The 16,166-nt window shown below is 47.5% G+C and overlaps 1 protein-coding gene across 1 annotated transcript; it reads left to right on the top strand.

The window, feature by feature from the left end:
* Positions 1-11,161: 11,161 nt before the first annotated feature.
* LOC120670687 (protein MODIFYING WALL LIGNIN-1-like) lies at positions 11,162-14,355 on the top strand. Its single transcript, XM_039950844.1, has 2 exons — positions 11,162-11,696; positions 13,851-14,355. The coding sequence occupies exons 1-2, from the start codon at positions 11,401-11,403 to the stop codon at positions 14,110-14,112; spliced, it is 558 nt and encodes a 185-aa protein (XP_039806778.1). The 5' UTR covers positions 11,162-11,400; the 3' UTR covers positions 14,113-14,355.
* Positions 14,356-16,166: the final 1,811 nt, after the last annotated feature.

Below are 16,166 nucleotides of genomic sequence, written 5' to 3'. Positions count from 1 at the left end.
GAGAATACATATCATTGCAATTTTCATGAGCTAGCATTTTAAAGGAATCATACTTAGCTCTAAACAAGTGATATTTTTGTTCACGAACTTTTGTAGAGCCTTCATGAATTTCAAATAGTTCTTTCCATATATCACTTGCTAAGTCCATGCCATTTACTCTAGCAAAGACTTCCTCATTAATGGCTTCAAAAATTGCATTTCTAGCCTTAGCGTTCCATTTTAATTGCTCCGTGGTGGGAGTTCCGTGAACCCGGTCTTTGTTGCCAACCACACTTCGGGGGCAATCGCATCAAGGTATGCGGCCATGCGAACTTTCCAATAGGCAAAGTTCTTGCCCTCGAAGTGAGGCGGCGAACCACCCATCTTGGCCATAGCTCTAGGTGGTGAAGCCTAATGATCCAAATGAGCAACGAGGCTCTGATACCAATTGTAAGGATCGATGGACCAAGAGGGGGGTGAATTGGGCCTTTTTCAAATTTCTATAGCAATTAAAACAACCTTAACCTATGCAATGCTAGTAAGGCTCAATTCACCAACCGGCTAACTAAGTAAACTACACAAGCTACTAAAGAAAAGAAACTAAGTAAGGTAGAGCTAAGTTATGATCTCTAAGGTCAAGCACATGAAAAGTTGCATAAAAGTAAATGCTTGAAATGAAAGAGTGGGCAAGAGCCAACCGGATTTTTTTCCCGTGGTGTCGATGTGTTGGCACACACCCCTAATCCACGTTGTGACACTCACTAAGAGTCTTGTCACCTCCCATGTCACCGAGACTTGGGCGCTCACTAAGAGTCTCCGTTCACCATCCCGGCGTGGTGGAGCTCAAGCCACGTACAAACTTCTTCGGGCTCCCACAAACCTTGGCAAGCTCCGGAAGAATCACCTTCAATCACCAAGATCGTCTAGGTGCTGCCAATCACCAAGAGTAACAAGCTCCTAAGCCTTCACTTGACCTACACTCAGTTGGCCCTAGCTCAAGCACACTTGCTACACTTGCAAAGGATGAATTCTTCAAGGTTGAAGCACAAACAAAGCACTAGATCTTCTCTCTTTTTGCTCAAAGCTCTTTCTCTTCTTCTCAAGGGTGGCCTCAGGTATTCAAGGTGTCAAAGGCAACTAAAATGAGCTAGGGGGTACCCTTATATAGAGTGAAGGAGATCACATAGCCGTTGGAAGTTTTCTGCAGAAAAACCGTGACCACCGGAAGAACCGACGGGATAGAAAGTATAAGCATCGGTTCAACCGGTCTCTCTGTGTCCAATTAGTAGCCATTGGAGTTCTGACACAGTATCCATGCTTGCGTCATTGCACCGGTGCATGCTCCGTAGGGGCATCGGTTCAACCGGTGCTGAAGAGGTTCACTGATCAACTCAAACAAGCGTTCTGGAACAAAGTACATCCAATGCACCGGTGCTTTGATTCTGAAGCGTCGGTTCAACCGGTGCTGAAGAGAAGTTGAAGTCCACCAAAACATGCTCTCTGGAACAAAGTACATCTAATGCACCGGTGCTTTTCTTGGGACTATCGGTTCAACCGGTGCTATAGAGTTTTTGACTTGATTCCTGCCTGCTTCCAGAGAAGATAGAACGACAGGGCATCGGTCCTTCCGCCATGCATCGGATGCTCTGACGCTAGGGCACCGGTTCAACCGGTGCTGCTATTTTTCTTTGTTTTCAGCTGAATTGACTTGGATTCGAATGTGACTTTGATTGTTTCTTCTTCCAAGAGTTGTGTTAACTTCTATTGACCATATTTTGCTGTTTTTGAGTGAGTGCAAGATTCCTAAGGCCAACTCAATTTTGATCAAGCTACCAACTCATGAACCCCTCTTAATAGTACGATCAAGAACTAGAAACTATAAAACCTAGCTAAATCAAGTGTCCTTCATCTCCTTGTGACACTTGAGACTAGAAAGGTCCTTAATCTTTCAAATTGAGTCCTTGGTACGCATGATTGTCTCGAATTGAGGGGTCTCCTTTCATATTTCATATGAGACTAAACCAGTCATTGAGTTTTCCTTTAAAACACATGTTAGTCGCATACGGTTGTCATTAATCACCGAAACTTACCATTAGCATCTATCGGCCTAGATGCGCTACAGTGGCGAATAGGGATGAGTGCTCAGTAGTCCTGAGCGTTCTCTGAGAGAGAAGCGAGACCAGGGAGTGAGAGCGCGAGAGAGTCTAAAGGAAGCCCGCCTCCTCCATTTATAGTTACAAGGAGGGGCGGTGTACATGAGTGGGGGCGTGGAAGTCGTCGTTTTCCCCCGAATCGCGGGAGTATAGTGGTCGGACACTGTAGGAAGTACATTGTAGGGCATGGCGGCGTGTGTCACAGTCATCCTGGATATCGTCCTTGGTCCTGCGAAGATCGTGTCGGACGTCCTGCCAGCCCCTGCAGGCGGCGTGGTCGTCGCTGATGTATGGTCTTCTATATACGGCGCGGTGGCGTTCGGTGCGCCCTGCGGACTAGGGTCCTGCATGCACCAGCGGTAGCGGTAGCAGGACGCGCGGCGGCCCCGGACCCCCTGGTCGGAGTGCGGGCGTGCACACTATGAGGTCCGGGGGACACGCGGAGGTCCCGGACTCCTTGAAGGGGGAGGTCCGGGGGACTCCATCCGTGCGTGCTGAGCGCCCCTCTCTGAAGGACACGTGACGTCGCCGGACCCCTTCCCCAGCAGGTGGCGGGTCCGGACGGTCGGTGTAGGCAGAATAGTAATGGGAGCAGTGCCGAGCCTATCTTGTCCCGCGTCGTAAGTCCCACAGCGCTGCTACAGCATCCAGAGCGGTGACCGGAGTCAGCGGATGGGACCCCGGTCACATCCACTGTGGGAATGGCGGCCCAACGCCGCCTGTCCTGGGTGCCGTGGCGGAGTGGCTGGCCTTTAATGCCTTCATACGACGGGCGGGTGAGCGGCAGGGCCGTTTGTCCCTTATGCTGAGAGATGGCCTCGAGCGAGGCGGAGATGAGTCACCCCCTCGAGGGTAGGTTCGCTACCCTCGAGCGAGACGGAGATGTGTTGCGCGGTCGAGGGTCCCGAGGGGAGCCCTCGAGCGAGGCGGAGATGAGTCACCCGCTCGAGGGTAGATCCGCTACCCTCGAGCGAGGCGGAGATTGTCCAGCAGGCCCGAGAGGGACCCTCGAGCGAGGCGGAGATCGTTCCGCGGGTTCGAGGGGGATGCGAATGGGCCGTACGCTGGGCTTCTTTGAGTCCTTTCCTTTCTTCCGGATGGGAAGCAGGCCGTGGGCCTTCGTGGGCTCAGTCGCTTAACATGTGTTTGCGTTTTTCAGAGTGATCGTAGTACCCCGATTAGGGTGTCCCTAATCGTGGTACTCGACAGTATTAGATAGTGTGTGTGTGTGTGTGTGTGTGTGTGTGTGTGTGTGTGTGTGTGTGTGTGTGTGTGTGTGTGTGTGTGTGTGTTAGTGTGTGTGTGTGTGTGTGTGTGTGTGTGTGTGTGTGTGTGTGTGTGTGTGTGTGTGTGTGTGTGTGTCGTGGAACGGGGTCGATGAACCGGGTCGAGGAACGGGGTTGAGAGTTGGGGTCGAGGAACCGGGTCGAGGAACGGGGTTGAGGGTCGAGGTCTAGAGTTGAGGGTCGAGGGATGGCGAATGCGTGAGTTAGAGAGCGAATACGAAATTACTCGTCGTCGTTACTCGTCGTTACTCGTCGTCGTTACACGAGTTACATGATAAATACATGAGTTACAGAAATACATGATAAATACATAAATATAAGCATTATTCACTCTCTATTTAAATACATGATTAAATAAAGTCTCTCTAATAACTAAATTCTATAACTAAATTATACACTATATATAATGAAAACATTATACACTATTTGCAAGATGAAACATAGGTCAAAATGTTAAAGATATGGCTAAATACAAGTCTCTCTAATAAAGTCTCTCTAATAACTAAATACATGAGTCAAAATGTTAAAGATATGGCTAAAACAAGGTTCTAAGGGCTTATTTGCAAGAAACCAGGGGCTAGATCATAATTAAACCTTAGATTTGAGGACTAGATTGAAAAAAAAAGAGGGCTGGACGGCGGGTTCAAAACCTAGAAAGCTTAGGGTCCTAAACAGAAGAAAAAGGGCCTCTCTGGAATTTTTGAACTGCGGTGTGGACCGCGGGTTAATTCGGGAAAACCCGAGGGCTCTTTAGCAAAAAGACCAGCGAAGCGTTACGCTGGGTCTAATCTGGCACGTCCGTTGCCGATCGAACGGCCCGGACCTACTCTGCCGGCGGCTCTGTCCGCGGCGGCGCGGAGCGGGGCTCGCCGGAGATGGCCGAACTCGGCCCTCCGGGGGTCTAGATGAGCGGGGCTTGGCCTGGGAGTGAGTTCGTGCGACGGCGAACTCGTCTGGGCAAACAGGGCGGCGGATTAGGGTTTGGCCGAGGCTTGCCACGGCGAGGGGCGGCTCTGCTTCACGGGGCTCGCCAGCGCACACGGGTTCCGGCGGTTCTGGGCAAGAGCGTGGGTTCAAACGCGTACGTGAGTGCAGGGGGTAGAGAGGGTTGCTCACTGAGACTTGGATTCAAACGGGGAGGCTGTGCAGGGTCGACGGCGTCGAGGTCCGGCGGCGGCGTGCGCGGCGGAGCTCGCGGAGGTGGCGTTGCGGGGGAGAAGCGGGCGGACGACGCAACGGGCCGAGCGCAGAGGAGAAGAGGTGGTGCGCATTGACTATGGAACGGTGCGCGCGCGGAGATGGAGGGTGGCGGCGGTCGACCGGAGGAGTGCGCTGGTGAGCAGTGGAGAATGGAGGAAGAAGGTAACGGATTTATACCCTTGGCCAAGGGTACCGGGTCAAAAATTCAACCGGTACCTATGTAGGCCTTAGGTACCGGTTGTATCTCCAACCGGTGCCTTAGGCGAGGCCGTAGGTACCGGGTCTCCGCACAACCGGTGCCTAAGGGCCCAACGGGCGGGAAATGAAAAGACCCTATGGTACCGGGTGGATATCCAAAACCGGTATCTTAGGCCATTTAAAGTTCACTTTTCACAAATCTTTGACCTAGTTTGAACGGAATTCTTCAGTATCTCAATGGTAACGCTCGGTAATTTGGGCTCCGCGGCCACTGTTCGACTCCCGCGCGACGGCCCACTTTTTTTTACCCAAATATGACCGTAAGGTACCGGTTGGATTGTCCAACCGGTACCAAAGGTTCTCTTTTCTTTTTCCTTTTCTTTTTCTCTTGTAAATCTATTAATTGCCTCATAATTCATAATAAATCTGATATTTGCATAATAAATCTGATAATTGCCTAGAAAATCTGATAATTATCTAATAATTTAAATAATTGTCTAATAGTTAAAATAATTGTCTAATAAATTTGTTATTTGCTCAACATATTTATTAACTGCCTAGTAAATCATTCAACTAAGAAAATATTAACTATGGTTTTAGGTGCACAATAATAAATCGTTTAAATGCACAATAATTTTAATTACTACATAATAAATCATTTAGGTGCATAACTAATTATTTTAATTACATAATAAATCAAATAATTGCATAATAAATTATTTAAATGCAAAATAATTCTAAATACTACATGATAAATCATTTAGGTGCATAACTAATCATTTTAGTTGCATAATAAATCAAATAATTGCATAATAAATCATTTAATTGTCCAATAAATCAATTCATTGCATTAGAAATCTAATAATGTTCACAGAAAATATTACAAGACATAATCATTCAACTAAGGGAATATTAACGATGGTTCGCTTTAAAAATCGTCCCTTCATTATGATCATGACATGCGTACAGAGCCTCCTCTTCGGCTAAAAGAATACTTGTGTCAACCTCCACTGCGAACGGAGTCATATCTCCAACCTTGTTGTATTCTTCTTCATCTGTGACATTGTCGACTCCCACAATTTTTCTTTTTCCTGCCAGAACAATATGGCGTTTTGCCTCATCTCCGGCACCTACAAAACTTGATTTATTCCTGGACTTGTCATTTCTCGTTTTGCTAGACATGTCCTGCACATAGAAAACTTGAGTTACATCTTTAGCTAGGACGAATGGTTCGTCTCGATAGACAAGCTCTTTGAGGTCTACCGTTGTCATTCCGTACTCGTCAATATCGACACCTTTTCCTGTGAGTTTAACCCATTGACAACGAAATAGAGGTATCTTCAACGGCCCATAGTTGAGTTCCCAGATCTCTTCAATGTAACCAAAATATGAGTTCGTTTGGCCACTAGAGTCGGTGGCATCTATACGGACACCACTATTTTGATTGGTGCTCTTGTTATCTTGGGCTCTTGTATAAAATGTGTAACCATTAATTTCATATCCTTGGTATATCAGGATTGAATTTGCCGGACCCCTAGCCAGCCAAGCTAGCTGCTCATGAATTTGATCGTTGGCCATGATTTCCTTCTGCAACCAGGTGGCGAATGTATCGTTATGATGTTTTGTAATCCATGTCTCAGACTTCAAAGGGTATATACTTCGCACAATTTGCATGTGCTCCTCCATGTATGGAGCCACCAAGGCTGATTGTTGCAGAACTGTGAGATGTGCTTTGTTCAACGTGGCATGATCTGTGGCATTTACTGATTTTCTTCCAAGTGTGCCCTTTCCAATCAGCCGCCCCTCATGACGTGATACTGGAATCCCAATTGGGCAGAGTTCTTCCACATAGTCAACACAAAATTCAATGACCTCCTCTGTGACATAACCCTTCGCAATGCTTCCTTCTGGATGAGCCCGATTATGAACGTATTTCTTTAGGACTGCAAAGTATCGTTCAAAAGGGAACATATTATGAAGGAAAACAGGACCGAGAATACCAATCTCTTTGACCAGGTGAACTAGAAGATGCGTCATAAAATTGAAGAATGATAGAGGAAATATCATTTCAAGACTGACTAAACTTTGGACAACATCCTCTTGTGGCCTGCTTAAACTCGATGGATCGATTGCCTTCTGAGAAATTGTGTTGAGAAATGCACATAGCTTTATGATTGTTGCACGAACATTAGCTGGTAGAATACCTCTAAGTGCAACTGGAATCAATTGCGTCATCAACACGTGACAGTCATGGGACTTTACGTGTGCGAATTTCTTCTCTTTCAAGTTCAGTAGCCTCTTTATATTCAAAGAGTAGCCTGATGGGACCTTGATACTGTTCAAACAGTCGAACATACTTTGCTTCTCTTCCTTACTAAGAGTGTAGCACGCAGGACCTAGATAATGACGTCATTTATCCCTTTTTTCTGGATGTAGGGCGGCCCGTTGTTTCATACGTTGAAGATCTTGCCGCGCTTCCAATGTATCCTTTGGCTTACCGTAGACACCAAGGAAGCCTAGAAGGTTCACACAAAGATTTTTTATTAGGTGCATCACATCAATTGCGTGGCGGACATCTAAGACTTCCCAATAAGGTAAGTCCCAAAAAATACACTTCTTCTTCCACATAGGTGCACGTCCGTCATCACTCTGCACTGATCTGCTATTGGGTCCTTTTCCGAATACTACTTTTATATCTTTGACCATTTCAAACACCATTTTCCCACAATGGTGCCTAGGCTTGGTACGATGATCTGCCTTTCCATCGTAGTGAGCATGCCTCCTCCTTAATGGGTGCTTGATCGGAAGAAATCGATGATGACCCATATACACGATCTTCCTACAGTGCTTGAGGTACATGCTGTCGGTTTCTTCTAAACAATGGCTGCATGCCCTATAACCCTTATTGGATTGTCCGGAGAGGTTACTTAGTGCTGGCCAATCGTTGGTGGTTACGAAAAGCAATGCACGCAGGTTAAAATGATCATCTGCGTGCGCATCCCACATACGAACACCCTCATCTTTCCACAACAATAGAAGATCCTCAATCAGTGGTTTCAGATACACATCTATATCGTTACCGGGTTGCTTCGGGCCGGGGATAAGCACCGGCATCATAATGAATTTCCGCTTCATACACAACCAAGGAGAAAGATTGTATATACAGAGTGTCACAGGCCAGGTACTATGGCCACTGCTCTGCTCACCGAAAGGATTCATGCCATCCGTACTTAAGCCGAACCTTATATTCCTCGCATCATTTGCAAATGTTGGGAATGTTCTGTCCACTTTTCTCCACTGCGACCCATCAGCGGGGTGTCTCAATATATTGTCTTGCTTATGTTCTTCTTTGTGCCATCACATCAATTTAGCATTCGTTTTGTTCATGAACAAACGTTTCAGATGTGGTATTAGAGGAAAATACCACATCACCTTGGCAGGCACCCTCTTCTTGACACGCATCCCTCAACGTCGCCTGGATCATCTCGAGGGATCTTATACCGGCATGCGTTGCATACAGGGCATGAATCCAAATTTTCATACTCACCTCGATATAGGATTCAGTCATTAGGACAAGCATGTATCTTCTGTGCCTCTAATCCTAAAGGACAAACAACTTTTTTTGCCTCGTATGTTGTCTCCGGCAAGGTGTTACCCTCAGGGAGTAAGTTTTTTATAAGTTTCGGCAACTCCTCGAATCCCTTGTTAGACAAACCATTTGATGCCTTCCATTGCAATAATTCCAATGTGGTACCCAACTTCTTTTGGTCTTGTTTGCAATCAGAGTACAACAATGTTCTGTAGTCCTCCAACATACGCTTCAGATCTCTCGATTCCTTTTCTGTTTCGCAACCTTCCTCAGCTTCGCACAGCATCTGACCAAGATCATCTTCTACACCGTATCCTTCAGTATCTTCTTCAGGCTCACACATTGCAGTGTCATTGAAAAAGGAATTATAATTGGCTGCAAAGTCAGGAATCCTGTCCTCTTCTTCTACATTATTATCCAGCACAATTCCTCTTTCGCCATGCTTGGTCCAAACATAGTAGTTCGGCATGAAACCACTATTGAACAAGTGATTATGGATGGTTCTTGATGATGAGTAATCCTTCTCATTCTTACAGAATTTGCATGGACGACGAACGAAACCGTCATACTTGTGTTTCTCGGCCGCTTCTATGAATTCATGCACGCCATCCATGAACTCCTTTGAACGCTGGTCGGCCATGTACATCCATTGCCGACTCATCTGGGTCCCCAATACATTTATATACATCATTGTACTGTACAAATAGTTCATTCATACTACCCATTTATAACAATATATTTATATAATTGATAATACATATAACTATAATAAATAGATGCTATTCACTTATCAAATAAATTGAAAAAACATATAAATACAATAATTTGATAGTATTCAAATATCAAATAAATTGATAACGTATATAACTACAATAAGATACTACAAATAAAAATAATTATCACATATATAAACTAAATCAAGTAATAACTATTTCTAAAAATTAATTGCTAAGTTATAAAGAAAAATAACTAACCTTTTTTTTCAAAAAAAAAACAAAAATTCGCCTCCCCTCACCTCACTCAGCTGCCATGAACAGTGAGTTCACGGCAGCTTGAGAGGGGGAGGGGCTGGGGTATTTATAGGCTCGGGCCAAAAGCACCGGTTGATTTCAATGACCCGGTGCTAAAATTAATTCAATAGCACCGGGTCAAGGCACCAACCGGTGCGTTAGGCCCGAGCTCCTGGCAGCTGCCATGTTTCATTTCCATAGGAACCGGTTATTCCTATAAACCGGTGACTTTAGCGCCGCCTTCATTTGGTACCGGGTGGTGGTTCAGACCGGTTCCTATGGTGATGCATGGGAACCGGTTGGAATCACCACCTGGTGCCAATTGCCCTCCACTAGATCGGTCGATGGCCAAAGGTACCAGCTACAGTTGCAGCCGGTACTTTTGGCCAGGACCGATGGCCCGTACTTTTGGCCAGGACCGATGGCCCGTTTTCTAGTAGTGCGGGTAGGGCTGTTGGCTCGCCGGCGGTGACGTCACCAGCGGCAAGAGCCAGCCCCCAAACACCCCCTCTTCCCAGCGCTCCCTCGAGACACCCCCAGCCCTAACGCTACCCCAACGACGACAGTGAACGCCATGGCCGGTAGCCAGCTGAAACTCGACCTTCGACGACCGGCGACCCCAGGGCCCTAGGCCCCCAAAACGATGACCAGGGAGACACGGCTGAAGTGCTGAACATGATCCCACCCCAAGCCAAGCCGCGGGACGGGATGGAGTTTGTGGCTCGACGGCGGTGTCCATGGCCACGGTAGCAGCACGTGTTCCGGCCGCGCCGGGCACGGAACGGGCGGACGAGCGGCGACAACACCATCCCAGAGCCCAAACGATCCCCCCAGCCCAGCTGACACAAAGCAGAGGCGCCTGGAGGACATGGCTCACCGGCGGACCCTTCTTCCTGCGAGACGATAGCCAAGGGAAGAAGAAGACGGCGAGCTGCCGTGCCGGGCGGGACGGCAGTGGGTGGCCGGGGGCGCATCAGGCGTGCGGAGGCTAGCACGGGGCGGTGGCGGCGGCCGGCCTGCCGCACAGCAGGTGCGCCGAGGCCATCGTGGGGTGGCTGCGGCAGGCGCGTGGAGGCCAGCGTAGCGCGAGACGGCGGCGGGCGCGCGCCCAGCAGGCGCGTCGAGGCTAGCGCGGGGCGGCGGCGGATGGCAGGCGTGCGGAGGAAGAGTAAGCGGTGGAGGCCGGGTGAGAACTTCACGGCTTTCATGGCTGCAGCGCCGGCCTCCATAGTCTTAACGGAATGTTCTAACAAAACTCACGGTAGGGTCACGGCAAGGCCATAGAAGGCATAGAAGATACAAACAAGGTTAAAGAAGGAAGTTTCAATTTTTCAGAGTCAAAGAAGGAAGTACTATTTGTGTTAGGGCTTTACAGGAAATTTTCTCTACAGTATATATGATACACACACCGCTGACGGGCACACGGCGGAGCGGAAAAGCCTGGATCGCTAGCGGTGTGTACGCTTCGTGCCGGGTGCGTGCTCGAGCTCTCGTGCAGCCCGCGGCCCGCGGCGCTCGACCGGGCCGTCGGCGATAAGCCCCACACACCACCAACCCCGACAGCGGTATCTCACAAAAAAAAAACCAACCCCGACAGCACAGCGGGACCCGGCAGGGGAGAGCAACGCAACGCCCATCCGGTAGCGGCTGACGCGCGGGCCCCCCCACCCACCTCACGCATTCGGTGGCCCGTCGCGGTCCCCCTTCCGCACAGCACCAGATCCGCCGCGGGAGGCGTGACTACCCACCCAAAAGCAGAGGCTCCCGAGTCCCCGTCTCACTCCACTAGCCCCCCCCCCCTCCCCTCTGCGCGGCTCTGCCCCGCTCTGCTCCGCGCCGCACTCTACACCGACACGCCACCGCACCGCCTTTAACTACGCCCACCTCCGCCCACCCCCAGCTAGCTCACACCTTAAGGAGGCGCACCACCACCACCCCCAGACCCAGGACGACACCACCACGCCGCCAGGCAGTAGCGAGCTGAGATGGCGTCCATCATCGTGCAGGCGGTGGTGATCCTGCTGGACGTGGTCGCCTTCGGGTTGGGCGTCGCCGCGGAGCAGCGCCGGAGCCGGGCAACCGTCACCCCGGACGCCGCCAAGGAGTACGACTACTGCGTCTACGACTCCGACATCGCCACGGGCTACGGCGTCGGCGCGCTGCTCCTGCTCGCCGCCGCGCAGGTCGTGCTCATGGCCGCCAGCCGCTGCTTCTGCTGCGGCCGCGGCCTCAAGCCCGGGGGCTCCCGCGCCTGCGCGCTCATCCTCTTCCTCTTCACATGGTAAGCGATTCGCGAGCTCGATTCGATTGCTGCTTGTCTCCGCTGCGGCCGGGGGGCCTAGTGCTAACCGGCAACGCTAGATTGGGCGGGGTGATCCCGTGCTCTGCTCCCCGATCAGATCGAATCCCGGGGGTGGTTCTGGGAGCGGATTGAATTAGGATCTGCAAAGTGTGTTTCGTGTGGTCTGAGCTGCTGCCGCACGGCGAGCCTAAGATCCGTTTGTCGCAGGGTGGTCTGAAGCTGGATCTTGCAAATTTGAACTGAATCTTTGCGCTGGGGCATTTTCTCCCCTCTTCTAATTCGAATCGTGCTCTAGCGGTAAAATGTTGCTTTCCTGTCTATACAGAATCAAAATTCAGGTACTTAACCAGTGCTCCTCTCTATTGGTTTTGGGTGAGGTTCTGAGATCCATCAGTTAGTGCTACTTCTCTATCCAGATGCAAGGTATTAGTCCCACCTCAAAACTCTCTCGGTTTAGTCCGCTGCTGGCATCTGGCTTCTGCTTTCATTGCAGGAGCTGCACTTGCACGCCAAGGCTCAATACTCTGAACCTCATGCAAGCTGATAACAGTCGTGTCCTTCGCTTTTGACAATTCTGTAGCCTCGTGCAAACTAAGCTCGTCTTTCAGATATTCAAGCTATGTCCTGTTAGGAATCTAACTAATTCTTGGTACGAAGCTATTAGTAGTGGACTCCAGTACAAGCCATAGATCTGCTAGATTTCTATGTTGGTGATGGTGTCCAACTGCTCCTAGTGTATATGGGTCACTTTGTAGCATTTAGTGTCTCGCAGAGTTTTTGTGTAACAGTTATTGAATATATTTTTCTGTGATCTCATGGAGATGTTGAAAGCCTTTCCAGTCTCAAGTGAGTGTTTTTTTAATACAAACCACAGCCTCCAAGAAACTACTTTCACTATTATGGGCTTATTAGAAAGCCCAACATGACCATAATGTTCGGTGGGAGTACCTTGGTACAGCTCACCACCTATGCCTTGATATCCTAACTGAGGCCGTGTTTAGATGTTTTGCAAAAAAAATTGCGATGGAATCTTGCTAATTTGAAGTACTAAATGAAGTTTATTTATAAAACTTTTTGCACAGATGGGTTGTAAATCGCGAGATGAATCTAATGATGCTAATTAATCCATGATTAATTAATAATTAGCGGATGGTTACTGTAGCACCACTGTTGCAAATCATGGATTAAGTAGGCTCATTAGATTCGACTCGCGATTTACAGCCCATCTATGTAAAAAGTTTTGTAAATAGACTTCATTTAGTACTCCATGCATGTGTCGAAATATTGGATGTGACGTTTTTTTGTGTTTACGGGGTTTATGGGGTGGGAACTAAACAGGCCTGATTAAACTTAGTACCGATAGCTTATGATTATTTGTTTGCACACTAGTTGACTTCTGTTAAGTTTTTCGATGAACCTGTTGAACCACATTAGATTTTTAAATAGTCTGCCATCGATTTCTTTATCTGTTTCTCTTGGGATCACCATGTGACAGTAGCAGTTCCTAAGTCAACATCAATTAATAGCCTTGCTTTCTTTTGTATCCTTGCCTAGCAAGCCTTCTGGTGGAAGCATCTGCAATGATCTTATTCACAAAAACTAGTGCCACTGCCAGTCTGCCACAATTAAATTTTGTTTGGAATCTACCTCAGGCCCTGTTTAGTTCTCAAAAAAATTTCTACAATACCCGTCATATCGAATGTTCGGACACATGCATGGAGCATTAAATGCAATTGAAAAAATAACTAACGACACAGTCTAACTAATTAGCACGAGATGAATCTTTTAAACATAATTAGTCCATAATTGGACATTAATTGCTAAATAACAACGAAAGTGCTACAGTGTCAAAACCCAAAAATCTCTCTTTTATGGGTGCTGCTTGCTTGCTTCCCTTCCTCAATTCATCATCTAAATGAAACCTGAACTGGATGCACCGTCACTGCCAGCTTCGAGCTGTTATGATATTAACAGATTTTCTTAATTCAGTACCTACAATTGGAGCTATACTATATTTTGGTGCACGTATGTCATATGTCAAACAGATTTGGGTATCCAACACATTGATTCAGCATATCCAGAACTTCAAGTTTCCACCACTTCACCAGTAACATGTCTCATCCCCCTTGACAGGGTGACCTTCCTCATCGCGGAGGTGTGCTTGCTGGCGGGATCAGTCCGCAACGCGTACCACACCCGCTATAGGGGCAACTTCTACGGCGAGCCCCTCTCCTGCGAGACAGTGCGCAAGGGTGTCTTCGCTGCTGGTGCAGCCTTCACCTTCTTCACGGCCATTCTGGGTGAGGTCTACTACCTCAGCTACTCAAAGTCGCGTGATGCTGCTGGTGGTGCACCCTATGGCGGCTCCAGCATCGGCATGGGCACTTACAACTAAAGGAGCTTGCTGAAGACCAGCCACGGTATTTTCAGCTGATTTCGTGGTGGAGGAATGCAATGTTCTTGTTAACATCACCTTAGTAGTGACGCGGTGTAATTGGTTATTGGATTCGCTGTTTCTTTGCTAGGTTCTTGTATGAGGTCACGGTTGGGCTGTATACTGTTTGGATTATTGGGTTGGATTCTGGACATGGAATACACGTATCGTAGTATGCTATGCTGTTCATACGTACTTTATTCTCATGGCTGCTTCATGTTTCCGGCTCTAGGGATTTTAATGGTTCCCCCTTTGTGTTAAGAAAAACGTACCCTGGTGAGCGAGAGATTACGAGCGTGAAAGGCGTCAGTCGTATAATTTGGGTGGAAACGAAAGGTGTCAGTCGGTACGGAAGCATTGGCTTCCTCTGTTTTCTCTGTAATAACTATGAATCTATAAAACGTTACCATAGGAAATAAAACAACGTACTTTCATCATAAATTAAATGCAGGAAGGGCCAATTTTTCTGGAATGACAATAAGGAAATTTCTAGCTTCCCATAAATCATATGGAGGTATGGGTTTTCCAGATACTATCTATGGTCTGATTGGTATGGCTTCAACTCCACTAGTTTCTACCCCACTCCAAAACGCTTCATGTAGAGTTGGAGCTATCCGAAGGGAATATTTGGTTAGGAGGGAGTCCTCGGCTCTAGAAAAGATGGTTTTGATAATGAATTCCCATCTTGCCCTTGTTCACCATGAAGTTATTTATCCAATTCAATTTGTGCACCGAACAACCTCTAATTCCAACAAACTTGAACAAATTCCCAACAAATCCTTATAAATAACTACTCCAACCTCTTATTCTAGAAACCTGTTGCTATTGCTCTCAATGTTGGATACGCAAGCGCAGCAGGAGGAAAATAGAATGATGAGGTATTTGTGTAACCGGTAGCAGTGGTGAGTAATTATCTCTTAACACCACCTGTAAGTTCATTTTGGGGGGCGTTGGAGATGCAAAAGAGGTGTTCCAAAAAAAAATACACCACATCTCCACCTGCTCCATGGAGTTGGGCTGCTCCAAAAATTGGTGGAGCTGAGTTGTTTGGCTGGCTTCACTTTTCATTAAGCTGGAGTTTGAAGTTGGACCCATGGCAAACAAACTCTAACTTAGTAATGCATGCCTCTCGATGTCGTGGGAAGCTAGTTTTTTTTAGATTACACAGTACAACTAAGACACGCATAACGCACACACACTCACACCCCTATGAACACACATACGCAAACCCTACTCCTATGAGCATCTTCGAAGACTGAGCCGGCAAATCCTCGAGATTGACGAAGTCACCACAGGCGCCTCGTCGTCGACGGGAACGTCGCCTACCACTGAATGCACAACGCCGTTAAATCCCAGAATATTCGGTCCCATGGGGAGTCGAATCCAGGACCTCAGGTGCTACCGAGGCTCTTGTAACCACTAGGCTACAGTCCCTTTCGCTCTTGGGCACTTGGGTTGGGATAGAAAGATAGTTGGACCGAGTATGTTGTGCACCAAGGGATCCAACTAACTACCCAGGAGACTTGACTAGTAAAATGGATATTCAAAGTTCAATATGATCAATCAGTTCATTCCTAAGGAAAAAAAATATCAAGCGGTAGAAATATAAACTAATCACATTTCTGGAAAATAGGCTACATGTTGTCTAGCATTTTCTATACACGAGGAGTAGAATTCTTGGTTGGGGATGCCAAAAACGTAAATTTGGGGAAGACATTTGGCTTGATAGATCACTACCCCCCTCAAAATCTCTTTTGAGCATTGTACAAAATTTGCACTCAACAAAAATATATAGTTATCAGGTGATAGGCAATACTACTTTTGTGTGCAGATCACCCTACAAATAGGTTAAAAATTAAACTATATCCATACCACTCCATTCTCAGGAGGGAAATTATATAACCACACTCCACTCCAAACCACCACCACCACCATCACACACCAATCCAATCCAATTCAAACATTTGAGCTCATAATATAATAAACTATTAGTCAAACTATGGTTATGATAACCA

This window comes from Panicum virgatum, chromosome 2K (assembly GCF_016808335.1).
Source record: "Panicum virgatum strain AP13 chromosome 2K, P.virgatum_v5, whole genome shotgun sequence".
Classification (NCBI taxonomy): Eukaryota; Viridiplantae; Streptophyta; class Magnoliopsida; order Poales; family Poaceae; genus Panicum; species Panicum virgatum.
The sequence above is the reverse complement of the archived record's forward strand: the minus strand, read 5'-3'. Positions and strand labels throughout refer to the sequence as shown.